At 30.7% G+C, this 18,139-nt stretch overlaps 1 protein-coding gene across 5 annotated transcripts; it reads right to left on the reverse strand.

The window, feature by feature from the left end:
* Positions 1-12,655: 12,655 nt before the first annotated feature.
* LOC114384791 lies at positions 12,656-17,499 on the reverse strand. Of its 5 annotated transcripts, none has more exons than XR_003660776.1 (7): positions 17,194-17,498; positions 16,861-16,943; positions 15,303-15,424; positions 14,546-14,710; positions 14,063-14,156; positions 13,184-13,293; positions 12,656-13,104 (listed from the first exon to the last, which is right to left on the reverse strand). XR_003660776.1 is itself a non-coding variant. In XM_028344583.1 (6 exons), the coding sequence occupies exons 1-6, from the start codon at positions 17,329-17,331 to the stop codon at positions 13,281-13,283; spliced, it is 615 nt and encodes a 204-aa protein (XP_028200384.1). In that variant the 5' UTR covers positions 17,332-17,498; the 3' UTR covers positions 12,669-13,280. The 5 variants fall into 5 exon arrangements, 3 of the variants coding, with proteins under 3 accessions (XP_028200384.1, XP_028200381.1, XP_028200382.1); XR_003660775.1 differs by having other exon boundaries at positions 13,184-13,945; XM_028344583.1 differs by having other exon boundaries at positions 12,669-13,293.
* Positions 17,500-18,139: the final 640 nt, after the last annotated feature.

The following is an 18,139-nucleotide window of genomic DNA, read 5'->3' on the forward strand; positions in this document are numbered from 1 at the left end:
TTTAACGTATATCTTTTTTTAATAATTAAATATGAATGTTTCTTTCAGTAAAATTCAAAATGTAATTTATGACATTGTGAGAGACTAATCCTTTATTCAAATTTTCATTGTGTTGTAATAGCAATACACAATTATTAGCTTTATATATAAAGTAATTATTGTTTATTATAATTATGTATTATTTTATATTATTTGAGTTATATTGTATCAAAATTAAATAATTACACGTACATATCAAAATGATTATTTTTATGGATTTTAAAAATATAATTTTAATGTATATTAATATGATACTAAATCATCATTTTATGTTTAATGATAATGTTTGCCTTTTTTCAAAAAAAAGTATGATATTAAATCATTTTATATCAATATAAAATTCTTTAGATATAATTTATACAATAAAATATTTGAATTTGAGGATATATTTTTAAAAAACTGTCAAATAAGAATATCACTACAATCATGTGATTATTCATCCTGCTTTCAAATAAAAGAAAAAGAAAAAGAAAAGTTTGATTCATCCCATCCCATGTGTCCTTTGAAAGCGAAAAGAAGAGTGATTATTACCCAATCAAAAGAAAACTTGTGGCACAGAGCGATTTGAAAACGACACGTTTGGCAGAGTGGGGCTCTCTGCGTGTAACAAAAAGATTCTTTTCTCGTAAAGCTAGCAAACTCAGCCAGCCACAATCAATCCAACACGAAAAATTATCAGTGTTTTAAACTTTAAAAAGTTTAAACAAAGTTCTGTATTTTGATCCAAAATGAATATAACTGATAATATATACTCATTTTATGAGAAAGAATTTGACTTTACGAGAAAAAAATATGAGTTTGATTTTTTTTTTTGTTTGGAAGAGATGAATAAATAAAATAAAATAAAATAATAATTTAAAAAAAATTAAATTTATTAAATAAAAAAAATAATATTAATATTACATTTAAAGTGAAACTTACTAAAAATATTAATAAAAAAATCAATATCATATTAAAAAGCTAAAATAATACTTATTTAATTACATTTAGGCTTCTAACTTTCATTCTCTTTCTTCTCCTTTTGGTACCAAGAAGATAACCTCATAACTCCTGCACACTAGTTGGTCATTGTGTTACTTGCTCATTCTCTCTTGTTATTCCGATAATATTGCAAGATATTAATAATCATAAATAATAAATTTATTTAATTTTTTTTCTAGTATTATTTTTAGACATTTTTATATGACACTATTTGTTTTAAACATTATATTATTTCTAAATTTTTTTAGTATTATATTTTAAGATAATGATAATGATACTTGTTTTTTGCAATGGTTTTTAAGAATATTTCTTTTGGTATTACATTGTTTCAATCATTATATTGTTTATATTATGTATTCTATTATTTTAGCATTATACTTCAAAATATTTTAATCATTATACTGATCAACATAATAAGAATATGATGTTTGTCAAAATGTATATTATTTTTCTTTTATTTTAAATTTGATTGATAATAGAATATACAACATAAAAAATAAATAAAATAAAACTAAAAAAGCTTAATTATCAATTTAGTTTTTTTAATTATTTTAAAATATTCAATTGTGTCCCTTTATTTTTAGACACTTTAATCAGGTCCTTTAATTTTAAAAAAATACTTCAATCCATTCATTTCGTCCAATTTGGAGATGACATCATTAGATTTTGCAAATTTTAGTGATTTTTGTTCACAAACAATGACAGTTAAAAACCCATGTCTGATAACGGATTAAATTAAGAAAATATTTTTTCAAAACAATTTTAGCACCACGTTGATTTAAGGGATTGATTGTATAGTAATTGTAATAGATTTTAAATGATAAAAAATGGTGGAGGATTTTTTTTCCCTTTTTCAAAAGTAAAATAGTTTGACAGTTTTTTTTTTTACATTACCATTAAATCACAAATTATCACTATTTATAATAAGTTTTTTGAGTTTGATAATAACCATCTTAAAAGATCACATCAAATTGATTTTTAATTAGTCGAGACTGTAAAATATTTTACATTAACAATTAAATTCTTCTAAGTAAATATAAGCACGTAGTACTCAATTTAAAAAGTGAGGTCAAACTCTAGTTTTCAAACTCCACTTTTTTTGTCTTTTTTCTTTTTTTATTAAAAACTACTTATTTCAACCACTCCACGATCACATCTTAAAAACAAAAAAAATATAATATATTCCATATTTCTAAAACTAAAAATAGAACTGCAAATAAGAAAAACAGGAACAAAAGCAAAATGCAATGCGTGTCGTTTTAAATTTAAGTTAAAATAAAAATCCCAACGACAGACACTGATAACATGTACATAAAACAACTGTCAGCGGAGAAAATTATTAGCTGTAATAACAGGCTGTCCCCTGAAAAATAATAGCATCTCTCTATCATAGTAGCAAACAAGTAAAAATAAAAAATGTGCCTATGATAAGAGGAAGTTAAAGCTCAGTGAGATTGAATGGTTGTTAGCATCTTGCAAGATAAACCAACATTGGAATGTCAGATACTCTTAGAGCATCTTTAACACTAGTATCTTTGAACATTGTTTTATACAAACATAAAATTAATAGATATTACATATTAATAATATGATAAAAAAAATTAATCTGTCATAAAAAATATAAATAACGAAGGATTAATTAAGATTTTAGTTTGTCATCTTTTTTTTTTTGTTAGATTCTAACTTTTAATTCTTCAAAATTTATTTATTAACTTTTAGCTCTTTATTAATTTTTTTATAGCATTTTTAGTTCCTAATTTTTTTGGATCATTTTTAGCTTTTTATTTATTTTTATTGTTTAAAATTAGTCTAAATATATAAAAATGGGAAATTAAAAATGAATAAAACAAGAATTAATTTTGAGGAATAAAAATAAATGAGAGAGTAAAAATAGACAAAAAAAAAAACTTGAAAGACTAAACATATTGATGAAAAACTTTTGAATAATAAGAAAAAATCAAGAGATTAAAAGCTTAATTAACGAAAAGGAAAAGGTTAGAACTGTGTAACGTGTTTTCTAAGGCATAAAGTTTGAATGGCCCACTAGTTTGTTGAGTCAGTTGCATATGAAGGCGAAAAACAAAAAGTGAATGATGCAATGTAGTATCTAATAAAATCTGTTAGAATATGCCACATGCAGATGCTTCGCCAAAGGCATTTTTTATGCAAAATATCTTCATGCATTATCCGTGAGATTGTACCGTTACATAGGATGCTTCAGTTATTCATCATATGATATCATTTACTATCTTTTACCAAAAATAAATATGTAGAGAGTACTTGGTACGCCACGAATGTTTGGTTATAGTGAAAAATAATATTATTTAATTAAAATAAAAAATTATAATTTAAATTATGTACTTAATTACCAATTCCTAATCATATGGGATTTTTAACAGATTACGCAAGACGTGAACAATTAAAAGAACTACAAACCACGTTTTGTAGTGGAATGGGCGAATGGCCGAATTCATTGTCTAGATGGACCACCTTATCTGTAGTTCAGTATCCTTATGATTGTCTTTGATGTTTTTTTTTTTTTTTTATTATTATTACTAAATCTCCGATGTCAATAGTTCCTCCATTCAATTTTATCTATTATTTTATTTATCCTTTTAAGGTTATAACACATTTTTTTTATAGATAAGGTTATAATTAAAAACATAATAAAAAAATTTTTGAAAGAAAAAAACATAATAAACTGATTTATATTATTTTTTAATTTTCTATTATTTTGTTTTATGTCTCTGATTGTATAAAATTTAATATTTCTTCCACCTTTATTTGTCTTATATTTAGGATATATGTATAAAACATTTAAAATTAATGATACTATAGAAAAAAATAATCAATATCATTTTGAAATTTAAAGAGAGTAAATAAATTAAGAGTATTTATTCTCAAAAGATGAATAACAAATGAAGATATTAATTATTATCTACATTGTCCAAATTTAATTATATGTAAAAAATAGGAATGATAAAAGTAAAAGGGAAACAGAGTAAAAAGAATGTGTTGTTTGGATTAACAAAATAAAAAGAAGTGGATAAATTTTTTTCAATTGTGTGGATGAGTGGAAGAAAGGATGTAATTAAATAAATTGTATAACAAAGGTTTTAACAAATTAAAAATAAATAAATTTAACTCAAAATTTAAAATTTTTACTGTATTTTTTTTCCTTGATATAAAGTTATTTATTATTTTTATGTTAAATAGATTTCTTTAATTTTTTTTCAAAAAGCAACAAACACTTATCCCTCTTTTAGAAGGATTTTTTTGGTAAGACTAATTGATTTTTTTTGTTTCTCTCAAATAAATAATAAAAATCTGATATTTCCATGTGATCCTTTTTATTTTTTTATTTTCTCTCATTTTTTCCATCTGATTTTTTATGTTTTTATTTGATTAGGTTTTTATTTGATTAGGTTGTGACCTTAATTGTACCTTAACTTCAAATAGACCTTCTAGGATACGAAAAAGGTCCTGAATCAAGTGGTTTCGAAAGAAAAGAGGTAAGAGGCATTTGCATTTATTTTGTTTCTTAGGTTTAAATACCTTTTTGGTTCCAACAATTTTGTGAAATTTTGTTTTTCATCCTTGTAAATTTTTTACCACTTTAGTCCTTGCCATTTAGCATTGTTACACTTATAGTCCTTGTTGTCTTCCTCTGGTAAAAAAATATGATGTGACATAGTTACATAACAAAATCACAATGTCACATTAATATTGGTTGTTTTGTAAGTAGATGTGGCTCAGTTCATTTTCATAATTTTAATGTAATATGAAAAATAAAAATATTCAGATTAATACATTAGAAATTAGAATTTTCAAATTGACAATGAAGAGGCAAAGCTTGTGTTTGGGTTTTGAAGAGTATGAAATTAGGATTTTTGCTAAGAATCATTCATCCCTCTCTTTGAAGTGTGAAGACTACATTTGAGACACAATTCATGAACCTACGTTTCTGGTGCAGTGCGTGGCCAGACACCACGCAAAGGACGTGAGTAAATTTAAGAGATTTTGTTTCGTGAATCATGTGTTTTTACTATTCTTTTATTTTATTTATCTGTGTTTGGGGCACTTGGAATTTTTGTTGTGGTTTTGTTCATTTATGGTTTCTTGTAAGGACCACATGCATATATTGTTGGTGAGTGTGTTTGATACTTGTGAAGAACGATTCTATGCGTTGAAGGTGGATGACACATGTGTATTGACTTTTGTTCTTGTATTTTTGTGTGTTTAGGTTTTGAATCATATGATGTCTTTCTTTGTCATTTTCATCAAAGGGGTATTTTTCGCAAGGATGGTTAGGATGTGGTGTATGACAATGGTACTAAAACTGCTAAGGAATTTACTGATCTGAACAAGTGGAGTTATTTTGAAGTTTTTGGTATTGTGAAGGACTTAAAATGTGATATTGAAGTTAGACTATGGTGGACAAACGATGGTCCTAAGTCTATTGCTGGATATAGAGCCATCAAGTTGGATATAGATGCAACTGAGCTTGGGAAATATTTTGTTGAACATTAATGTCCTGCTGATATTTATGTGGAACATGTAGTTAGAGATGTTAGCTAGTCTAAAAACAAACTTCCTTGAAGTGTTGAGGGTGCAATTGGTTCTCAAACTACCCAAGGTGGTGGGAGTGACAAGGGTACTACTGAAGTTAAGGTCTTTGAAAATGATGGTCTAGTTAGGAGTGAGTCTGATGATAGTGATGAGGCAAATGATGTATACCTTGATGATAGTGAGGATGAAAGGGATCTGGGTTTGGATGATGATGCAACCCTTGTCTATTAGGAAAGAATATAAATGTGAATGCAACAACTGTGAACTTGACTCCATAAGAAATTATTGAGAAGTTGAGTAATAGTTTGCAAGTTGATCCTACATTCACTAAAGACATGGACCAATTTGACTATGAAAGTGAAGAATTGACCAATTTTGATGGTTCAAGTGTTGAAGAGGAAAGAGACAAGAATGATAAATTTCCTAAGTTCTTAAAAGAAGAATTAGAAATCAACTTCAAATTTCAATTGAGAATGGAGTTTAGCATGTTGGCTGAATTTAAAGATGCAATAAGGAGTATTCGATTCTTAATGGAAGAGATGTTAATTTCCCCAAAAATGACAAAACTAGAGTCAGAGGGTTGTGTAAGTTAAAAGGTTGTCCATTTAAGGCATTGGTCAGTCAAGTGGATGACACCACCACATTCAAAATGAAGACATTTTATAGGAAGCACACGTGTGGGAGGGTCTTCAATAACAAGACTACAAATTCAAAGTGGATGGCTAAGAAGGTTGCTAAAAAGTTATTAACAACTAAAAGAGTAACGCTCGATGACATTGTTAATGGAATGAGGAGGGCCTACTCTATCAGAGTCATTGCATCTTGAGGTTAGAGAGCAAAGAAAATGGTTGAAGATGAGATTGAAGGAGACGCAACAAAGCAGTATAGCTTGTTGTGGAGGTACAATCAGGTGTTGACATTAGATTTCAAACATGTCCATGTGGAGCATATAACCCTTACATGGTCTCGAATGTTTCAGATTTTGTATATATGTCTAGATGGATGTAAGAAAGGTTTTGTAGAGGATTGTTGACTATTTATTGGAGTGGATGGTTTCCATTTGAAGACTAAATATGGGATATACTATTGATTACTATTGGAAAGAACCCTAATTTCCAACATTATCCAACTGCCTTTGTTGTGGTTGAGACTGAGACCAAGGACTCTTGGAGATGGTTTCTTACATGCATGTTGGAGGACATTGGTATAGAAAAAAAGGTGAGTCTTTATCAGTGACCAACAAAAAATGAGTTTCTAATTTTGTGAGTTTGATCTTTATTGTTTTGTTGAAATGGTTGAATATTTTGATTTAATTTTTTGTTTTGTTTTTAGGGCCTAGCCAATGTGTGTCAAGAGATGTTTGACAATGTCTAATACAAGGTGTGTGTTAGATACTTATACACAAATTTCAAGAAAAACTTTGGAGGAGGAACCTTGGTAAGAAATCTGATGATGGGTACTACAAAAGCAACTTATTATCAAGCATTTGAATAAAAATACTTGGAACTGAAGAAGGTCACTGTGAAGGCACGAAAGTGACTAGAAGGTAAATGTAAAAAAACTTGGTGTAAGCATGTTTTCTCTTATTATCTTAAGTGTGATGTGTTAATGAACAACCTTTCAAATGCCTTTAATATCATTATCTTAGTTGCTAGGGACAAACCTATAATTTCAATGCGTGAATGGATCATAAAGTATTTGATGTCTAGGATTGTTAGCCAGAGAGGAACATATGCAAACTATGAACATAGAATAATGCCTAGATAAAAAAGATTGGATGTTGAAGTTCATGCAAGTGGATACTAGCATGCTAGTCATGCAACAAAGCACACTTTTGAGATGACAAACATACAATTTAAGCATAGATTTGTGATTGATTTAAAAAAGATGAGATGTTCTTGCAATTTGCAAGAATTGGTAGGAATACCATGTAGGCATGTTGTGGTTGTCATTTCTTTGAAAATGCAAACACCAATGGACTATGTGGAGTAGTGTTATTCAAAGGAGATGTTTGATGTGTGCTATAAACATAATGTTACTCCTCTTAATGGACAATATATGTGGCCTTCTTCTAATATGGAGATGCCAACACCAAAATACAAAAAGGTCTAGGGAGACCAAAAAAACTTAGAAGAAGGGAGTTTGATGAGAATCCAAATCCAACAAAGTTGAGCAGAAAAAAATACACAATACAGGTGCACTAGATGTGATGTGTACGAACATAATAGTAAGGGTTGCTCTAATCTTAATATCAATCCAAAATCACAATTAAGAAATTTATCATTGTTTAACTACTGATTATGTTAATCTTATTGTTTTTGTAGATTATATTACTGATTATCATATATGTTGATTTTCAGAAGAAGCCTAAAATTTATTATATATGTTGATTTTCAAAAGAAGCCTAAAATAGGAACAATGAACACAAGTTAGAAATGTTCCTAATGTTGGAGATGGCAATATTGAAGCTGGTGGAGATGTCAATGCTAAACATGCTGAAGCATCAAAGGAAACCGTGACTGGTGACACCAACCCAAATTCAACCGAGAGGATTTTAACTTAAGAATCACTAACAACCAATAACGAAAGTAATGCAAACAAATCTACAGTTATGAAGATCATGAGCAATGACAAGAAGAATGGAAACAAGGGCATTAGCAAAGGCGACAAAGGGAAAGAAAAAGGGAAGTGACATACAATTTAATTAGGGTAGAATATATTTGGTTGTAATAATTGCATTATCTTAGGATTATGGGGTTATTGGTTGCTATGTTATTGAATTTTTGGGCAACGACTTTGGTTTATGTTTAATTAAGTTTGAAAGTTTAGTATTTCTAATGGCCAATGACAATTTGGTTCAATTTCTTTATTTTGTTTATATCTACAATTTTGTGTACTACTGTGTAATGGTCAATGACAATTTCGTCTATATTATGGTTTGATACATGGGACTTGCCAATGTTGTCTACAGTTTGGTGTGCTATTGTTTATGTCTACAATTCATACATGATGTTTATAAGTTGCAAAAGCAAAATTTTGTAGTTAAAGCTCTAAAAACATTGTGGAAGCTTAGAGACTCGTTACAAAAAGAACTATTAATAAAAAAATCTATTATATAACTGATATAATTGATTAAGACCATTTTGTAATCGATTAAACCGCTAAAAACATATATGGATTTCCATCTAAGATCAATGTAATCGATTACCAATACCTTGTAATCAATTAATTTGATCTTACAAAGTCATTTAAGAAAATCAGAAACATTGTAACAAATTACTAGAATCTATAATCGATTACCAAATCTTATAATCGATTACAGAGAATTTACAAAGACTCTTTCTAATATGAAAAACAATGTAATTAATTACCATAATGTTATAATTGATTAATTCGATAAATTTCACTTTGAATGAGTAGTAAACCTCTTTGAATCAATCTCGACTTGTGTAATTGGTTACACACATGTTGTAATTGATTAACAAGTTCATAAATTGTTCAATGAACTTCTAATTTTCAAAGATAACTAATCCAAACACAAAGGTGATAAAACTAAACAAGATTGATATAAACTAAACACTTATGGCTAGCCAAATAATTAATACAATGTCATACCTATTAAATGCATTTTGACATGTAAAATTATCAAAATCAAAACTAAACTAAAAAGAGATAGAAACTTCAATCTTTAACAAACACATAATTGTTGTTGCCTTACTTTAAGTACCTCTTGTACTGAATTTTTAACTAATGTTTATGGAAGCAGTTCATACATTAACGTTCACCAGATTTTTAACCAACTTTATGGCTCCAAATTTCCAACCAATTTAAATGACAAATACTATGACCATCCAAATGACAACTTTCATTCATTAATTCATCACTTAGAACCACACAAAGACACATTTGAGATTCAATAGTCATTACAGTGGCAACATACTTTATCATTTTTCTTTAAAAAAAACTACAACAATACATAAATGTATTACCACTAAATTTCCTAATTACATACATTCCAAAAAAACCCATGAAATAAACAACAACAAATTATGCTTTCATCTCTCCTTTCCAATTTTTAGCTTCATCTTCTCAATTTTCTTCAAATACATGTCCATCATTAGTAGTGAACACCTACATCTTCCATCCATAAATATTATGCTTTGTTCTCTCCTATTTTCTTCTTTACTAGAGACAATTGTGTTGCCCAGTTGATCATCCTAGAAAAAAATCTTACAACTTCTATTGCCCTAAAACATTGCAAAATCAGAACAATTTAGCACACTAAAATCAACAGGCAAACACCTGTTTGAAAATATGAGATTTAAAAAAACTTGCTACATTTTGACTTTTTAAAAAACTGATTTCAAGCACTTAAAATAAGAAACATGAGAAGGTGAAATTAATTCAAAAATAAGAGACATTAAAAAATGGATTTCAAGCATATAAAGAATAAACAACATCAGAACATGGAATTAGTTGTCTCTATAAACCCACTTTCCAATTTGCACATTTCCAGAATCTCCTATTTTGATTATCAAGCATGTTTGCAATGTAGAGGTGTATGGGTTTTCAAACCCACAAAGTGGGATAGACAACCTTGAATTCGCAGACCCATCACCGACTCACCACCACCTAATCCCATACACAACCACATTGCCACACTCACCACTATAACCTTGCCAAAACCCATCAACCCCAATCAAAACACCAAATGTCTACCGTCACTGCCGCACCACTACCACCACTAATCATCTGCCATCTTCATCTTCCAAACCCTCACTACCACATCCATTGTCTATTCTCATGAATACAGAGAGGTAGAAAGTTTCTCATAGGGGTTCATTGAATGGGGAAGGCCAAGATTCTTCATCTTCTCAGGGTAGTGCAAAGGTCAAAATCCCCCACCTCCACCCCTTGCATTCTGGGATCCTGAGCATCGAAAGAAAGATGTATAATTCTTTGATTAAGAAATCAGAGGTTTTGACTACCAAATATTTAAAATCTACTTTGTTTTGATAAGGATGATACAAAATATGACTGATTTGTTGACCCTATGCTTTTTCCCACCCTCTTATTAAGATTGTGTATCCATTTACGACCCTTTAGTATTTTTCCATTTCATAAGACCGAGGTAACAAATCTCAATCATGTCAATATTTCCAAGATATTTTACATCATTCTCAAGGTCTAATTTTGTCAACAATAGGGTCTAAATATTTGGTAGTCAAAATTTCTGATATTTGTTGATCAAAGAATTATACCTCTTTAGAATCCTAGAATGCAAGAGGTCAAGGTGGGGCATTCTGACCTTTTTTAAATCATGATTTTGATGGGTGACCCTCTAGCTTTCTTCATTGTTTAGTATCATTATTGCCGTTCAAGTTTTTGGGATCCCTATAGGGGCAAATCATAGACGTGTTGTGATTTGAGAACCGCTTGTCTTTGGGTGGATGAGTAACCTTACTTAATTCAGTCTTAACAACTTTACCTTTGTATTATTTTTCTTTTTCAAAGCTCCAAGTGGAAAGTGGTATGTAAGTCAAAAGCTGAAGGTGGTTTAATTGTGAAGAGTCTGGAGTCTTCTAACAAAAGTTTATTGGCCAAGTGCTGTTAGCGTTTTCGAAATGACCAAGATGCAATTTGGTTCAAATGGTTAAGTTTCTGGTATGGTAGATTGTCTTCTGGTGGCAAGATTTATGGCTTCCTGATGCTCATGATGGGTCATTTAAAAATTCTATTGGTGATGGTCAAGATACCTTATTTTTTCATGATTGATAAATAAAAATGCACAAGTTTAATAGGTCTCGTATGATGCACAAGTTTTTCAAACCCTTGGCTACAACAATAAAATAACAAAGGGTGAAGATCTTGAAGTTGTACCATATACACAAGTACTTCTCTCTTTGCACACTATTATGGTGATTTTTTTTTGAGTGATTTACCCTTTTGGATCTCTTTTAGAAACTTATTATCAAAATGAGTTTGTTTTTAAAACATATTACTAGCATGATCTATTTTTTGACCAAGGACTAGATGAATCAACAATCTTGACTTGCTATTTTATTTCCACATAATTATTTGCAAGAAAATAAAAGAGAATGTGGACGTAGCATCCACGTAAACCAACAATTTTAATTTACTAGTTCATTAATTAGTTTTTTCAACTTGATGCAACTAACAATTTCAATTTACTAGTTCCTTGGGCTGTGCAGGAACACTAACCAACAATTTCATTTTGCTGTTTCACACCTTACAAGACACGTGTCAATGGCTACGCGAACCAACGAATACATTTTAATGTTTCAAACGCAATTTTGAAGTGTTGAAAACGCAAATTAATATTGCTGGTTTACGTGGATGTCACATTCCCATTTCCCTTTATTTATTTTTTTTGCAAATAATTACGTAGAGTAAGTCAAAATTGTTGGTTTACCTATTCCTTGGTAAAAAACGGTCCAATGTCAATATCGCCTAAGCCACCGAAAAACGCCACAAGCCCACAAGCCAACCGGAAATGGAACACGGCAACACATTTCTCTCTCTAGCTTTTTTTTTTCCAGGAAAGCAGACAAGCCCTGTTGTTTTTTCACCACACTATATATATATATATATATATATATATAACACATCTTTTTTAATTGTTAAAATCCATATGGGTGTTATTTAAGTTAAAATAAAAAATTGTTAGCAATGTTACCCCCGCCTTAAGGTCTTGCATCGGATCCATCTATTTTTTTAACCATGGATCACACAACCTAAAATAACTTGTGTATAATGCAGACCTAATACACTTGTGCATGGTAGAAATGGCCCTCAGACTGAATATTTTAAGTTACACGTAATCAAATGAAAAGGAAATAAATGAAAAATTGGATTATTTTTTAAGAGTAATATGAAGGGAAAATGGGCAGGTACAAAACTTCGACGTAACCCTCATACATAAACTTTTTTAAACGTTTTATGTGGGGTCAAAAGATGTCAGTCAATAAGAACTTTAAAAAGAACACCATCAAATTGATCCTTTTGGAAGATCATTAACATAACACAGTAACCTACCAATTTGATGTAAAAAATGAACATTGAATGAAAGTTTTGATGTATTTATTATTAGATCAAAGTACAGAAGCTTATATCTTTTGGTGACCACAGACCAAACTCCCCAAAGTGGATAGCGAGTGTCCCCCCGTCCATTTCCTAGTCTCTTTCCTAATAGTGGGAATGAGCTTCCATCCCATTCCCTTGCTTCCTCTCTTCTATCCCCATCCATTCATATTCTATATTTTATTTGGAGGCAGAAGAAGCATACGAGAAGCAAGTTTGAACCTAGACCATAGTTGCACTTTTATAGTCTTTTCTGAACAAAATTCTGAAATATGATATTGAGTTGAGTTCATGTTTATCCCAAAAGAATATAGAGGTAATGAAAAGGAAAGAATTATGGTGGACATAGAGGAAATGGACATAATGTTATGGCCATAAGTAAATTTTTACACGGCAGTCTGTATAGTCTGAAATCTGCAAAATTACAAACGTAGACCAATTGTTTTGATTTATACCCTTTTTAATTAATTACTGGCTAGCCGTGGCTACTCACCTGTGATAACCAACATTCAATCAGCAGTGCTTCATATATCATATCCACCAGATGAGCCAGGTTCATGCTTGTTATGTCCAATTATTCATTTCATCACTCATCTGTAGTAACTGCAAGAGCATAAACTTTTAACAGTAGTCATAAGAGTTTAAATTCAGATTGACAACCCGGCATGTGGCTATGATGATGCAACAATACTTGTCAGATGGGTACCATTGAAGTTTAATTGTGAGAAACTTAGCATTGTCAATATTCTTTTGGCGGTGGCTATGATGATGCAACAATACTTGTCAGATGGGTACTATTGAGGTTTAATTGTGAGAAACTTAGCATTGTCAATATTCTTTTAACTCTTGCAAATGCTAATTATCGGCTCTCAGGTGGGCACTTGGAATGTTAGAAATGGGATGAGGTTCGTCCATCTTTTCTTGGTGATCTATTTATGAAGGCTGTGTCTTTATTTGTAAGAAAGATGGTTTCAAAAGAAATACTGGATCTACACATATTTGCACAAACTACAACCGGGAATGAATAGGTTTATGTACTCTTCCAAATCGTGCCTGCTTCGATGTATCTTTGTCTTTGTCAATATGAATCTTGATGAATTCCAAAACTAAGCTGGTCAACTCATCTTGATGATAAGTATATTCATGATCAGCTCCTTCTATGAAGCACAATTCATGATTAGATATGAACTTAGCGAACTCTAAAGCATCTTCTGCAGGTACAATTTCATCCATGGATCCATGAATTGTCAACACACTGTATCAACGTTGATGAAGTGACTAGCAGTGGTAAGTGGTAACAGTTAAACATGAGGCAACTGATTTTGCTAAATTTTCAATGATGCCTGTTATTAGATGTAATAACAAACTGTACCTGCAATCTTGGGGAATCAATAAGCAGGCAAGATGGGTTATAGTAGATAGGCGGTCCATCAAACTTTCTTCAGTAACACGGTACATAATCTTCCCTATCATAAGAAAAGGAATATGTGAATGGAATTGTTTTAAGTATATTGACAACAATTAAAATACAAGTGCTGGCCAACGACACTTTTTAGTAGCTTTTTGGTAGCCACTATGATGCAATGTCAAGTGGAAACCAGAGAGGCAGATAAGTGATGACCATGGAACATAATGCAACACATTAATAAAGAGATGTGATTCAACACAAAAACAAGATTATTAGAATCACAAGGAGCAGTCACATCTAATAGCTCTCACCTTCATTTTTAACGTAAACTAAAAAGTGTTTGTGGCAACAAAAGGACAAAGAAGCATGAAAAAATTGGCCAAGACATGTTGATTAAAAACCATAGAAGAATAGAACTCAGAAGATTATTCACATTTTGTTGCTCACCTCTTTTATTCTTAACATCTATATATCCATCTTGTTTGATCCTTTGTATAAATTTTTTGCCCAAACGACCTTCCATGCCTCTCGCTAGATTGAACCGGCCAGATATATTGACTACAATATGAATATCCTTATATTTTGAGGCATATAAGAGCACCACATTACCCCCTGCAGAAACCATAATAGTCAGTGATTTACAAGAGGAATTGAGTATTGTGAAAGATTTATATAAGAAAATTCTATTACATTCACATAGAACTTAAGTTTCAGTTTACCATCTATTGGCAAAAACTTGAGTCCCACATTGACTAGAGATAGTTCCAAGATAGAATAAATAAGTAAGGGTAACTCTCACCCTGTAAGCTAACTTTTGGAATTGAGTTAAGTCCAAATTTCGCATTGAACAATGTCATCATATGTTTTCTCCACAGAAATGAAAAACCAAATAAAGATTTAAACCTTTCTCTCTTTGCATTTTCCACAGACCACAGATCTTCTCAGCCAACACAGTTTCAAAAAATTACCTTGAGATATGTAAGGCCTGCAGTCTTACCTCTATTCTACCCACTCAATATAAAATACTTCTGACAATATTAATAACCTTACAGAATAACTGAAATTAAAAATTATGCAACCAAATCTGTAACATTGGACAGAAGAGAAAACAATTTCAAACTGCCACTGAAGAATTCCACATATGTTGTCTGTTCAGTCCACAAATAACTTCAGTTACATATAATAAAGATAATTGTAATCTGACCTTTACTGTGACCAACAATTGCTTTAATTGCATATTTCTGCTCACAGAAGTGTTGAACTACAGCTCGCAGATCTTCAGCCTCTCTGTAGTAGTTACCATACTGAAATGAACCTTCACTTTCCCTAGAAGACAATGATATGAGTGGTTAGCAATAGCAAACATAACGACAATTCAATAAACTATTTTTCTTTTAGTATTAGAAAAATACTTACACCCTTAGGTTACCTAAAAAGTAGAATCACTTCTACATTCATATTTATAATAGATTGGTCCCTTTTGAATATGGCTTCATAAGTTTCAGTCTCTAGTTATTTTAGAAAAAATAAAGCCATGAATGGAAGACAGTATATTGTTTATGTGAAATAAGACATAATACAATATTACAGCAAAGTGCAATTTATGCTATTATTTGGTGCATTTGTCTGTATTCTAGCAGAACACTTGTATCTTCAAGTAAGTTTCTTTGACAAAGCAGTTGATTTGGGATAAGATTAGTTGTTTAGATTCTATTTGGCAAGCATGTGATGATTTAAGACGTTTTCTTTTCTCCAACATATTGTTTGGTTGGAGGGAATTGAGGAGAGAGGAGAGAATTAGAGGACCAAAATCCCTGACCCTCCTTTGAAATTTTGTTGAGGGATTGGGCAGCTCATGTCTCTGTTGTTTGTGTTTGCTAGAGATGTAAGAACTAATAGAGCCATTCATGTACCTTTACTTAACTGCTTAGGCTTTTAGGGGAGTTGGTCTATGACAGCATTCTGCATTTTAGTCAAGGAGGATCCCTTATCCTCCAAAATCATTACAAGTTTCTTCTCTTTGTTTAATCAAATTTTTTCTTCAAAAAATAAAGTTCCAAGATTCATACTCACAGGGATGGATCCAGAAATATATTAGAGGGGGGACTAGATTATTTTTTTTCTTCCTTTGTAATTTTTAAAATTTTAACTTTTAATAGATCATTTTTTAAAAATTATTTACTATTTTTACACATAAAATCAAAATAAATTTTTATTTTTAATGATAATAATCTTAACCATTATCATAATAACAAAAAACAAACAACTACTTTTACACAACTTTACACTAGTTATCACCTTAACTATTGTTGTAATAACAACAAACAACTAATTTTTCACAATTTTATATATCTAACCTTAACAATTAATTTTACCCTAACTTAAAAACTACATATGTATATACATAAGGGGCACCAAGAGAGGGGCTAGGACCCCTTCCTGCGCCCCTCTAAATCCGTTACTGCATACTAATATGAACATGCCAAAAATTTCAAACTTAAGTTACTAAATATTCTTAGACTTCATGACACCATACAGATAAAAAAATAAATAATTAAATAGAAAAGACGAATCATATACAAACAAATCAGTTTGACTCAGCTCCGGACCAAAGATTAGTCCATAGCTGGTCCAAAGAACCGAAACTTGTGAGACTCTCGGGTTCCACCGGGGAGCCAAATGCCCAATATTCATATTCATTTAATAAATTAGTAATGCATTAATTTATTTTATCGTTCATTTTCCTTCTCAAAGAAGCTAACCCATTTCCTGCAAAGTCAAAGCGGAAAGCACTGAATCCATCTTTTCCTAGAGCAGCAGCAAGGTTCACCATGGGAATCCTTTCCTACAGATAATAAAACCATTACACCCTTTAGTTCAACAGTACACTGTCAGCATTCTTATACTGTTATCAATCACAAATTGGCATGACATGTATGTTAAGCAACCAGCTTCGCTAAATTTACAGTTATGAAAATTCATGAGCATAATTTATTGTTCTTATTATTTTTATTTTTTTGGAAATAGTATTATCTTAAGTAAGTTTATTAAGGGAAACAACAATTGGCATGAAAGATGTGAAGAGCAGCAATAACCTTGGAAGATTGGAAGCCATGGCACACGATAACAAGCGAAATTGAAGCCGCGTTATGTAAGATCCCCACGAGATTTTCGCCATGGTTGTTGCGTATCGTAACTTTCCTTTCTCTTTCAGCACCACAATCGGCCATCATATTACACCTTCGAATTAAACAACAAGATCTCGTACCGTCTCGCGATTTGCAGGAAGGAATTCCGATACTCAATCACTTGGGTGAAAATCTCTGCGAACCCTAATTTGAAGACAAAATTTTGCATAATCTTCGAAGCACTCAAGGACAAGTAAAGGGTGCTACGTACTCCAAAAACATTTTTGAGTAAAAATAAAATAATAGTTACTTTTAATTAATTGAACGATAATATAAAATTATAGGTTTAAGAAAAATATTAATTACAAGGAGGGTCATCACATATAATCACTACTTAGGGGAGTGTATTGGATTAAGATTTCAAAGGATTTTAAAAGACTTTTTTATGATTAAAAAGTTTTGTGGTATTCAATCAAGACTTTTATAAAATATAAACTGGTATTCAATTAAGACAATAAAGATTTTTTTTTCAGGGCAACAAAATCTGTTGATATTCAATTGAGATTTCTTACCACTTTTAAAATGTCTTTTGGTATTCAAAAGTAAATAGATTTTGATGGATTCTTTTGTGGAATGGATTTTGAGAGACTTTTTAGTTAGAAATACACATAAAATACTCCTCCAACAATCTCACCCAAACCCTTGAGACTTTTCATAATCTTCCAAAGACTTTTTCTTCTTCTGCCGAACAAGACACAAACCATTACCAGGTTCATTCTCTTACAACTTTTCAATCAATTTTACCTATTTTTTTAATGGCAATCGATAGTCAATATTGTTCATACTATATGTATATTACGCAAATCAAAAGAAAATGGTACTGTATATGCTTCAAGATTTCGTATTCATATTG

The sequence above is a fragment of the Glycine soja genome, chromosome 14 (genome assembly GCF_004193775.1).
Source record: "Glycine soja cultivar W05 chromosome 14, ASM419377v2, whole genome shotgun sequence".
Classification (NCBI taxonomy): domain Eukaryota; kingdom Viridiplantae; phylum Streptophyta; class Magnoliopsida; order Fabales; family Fabaceae; genus Glycine; species Glycine soja.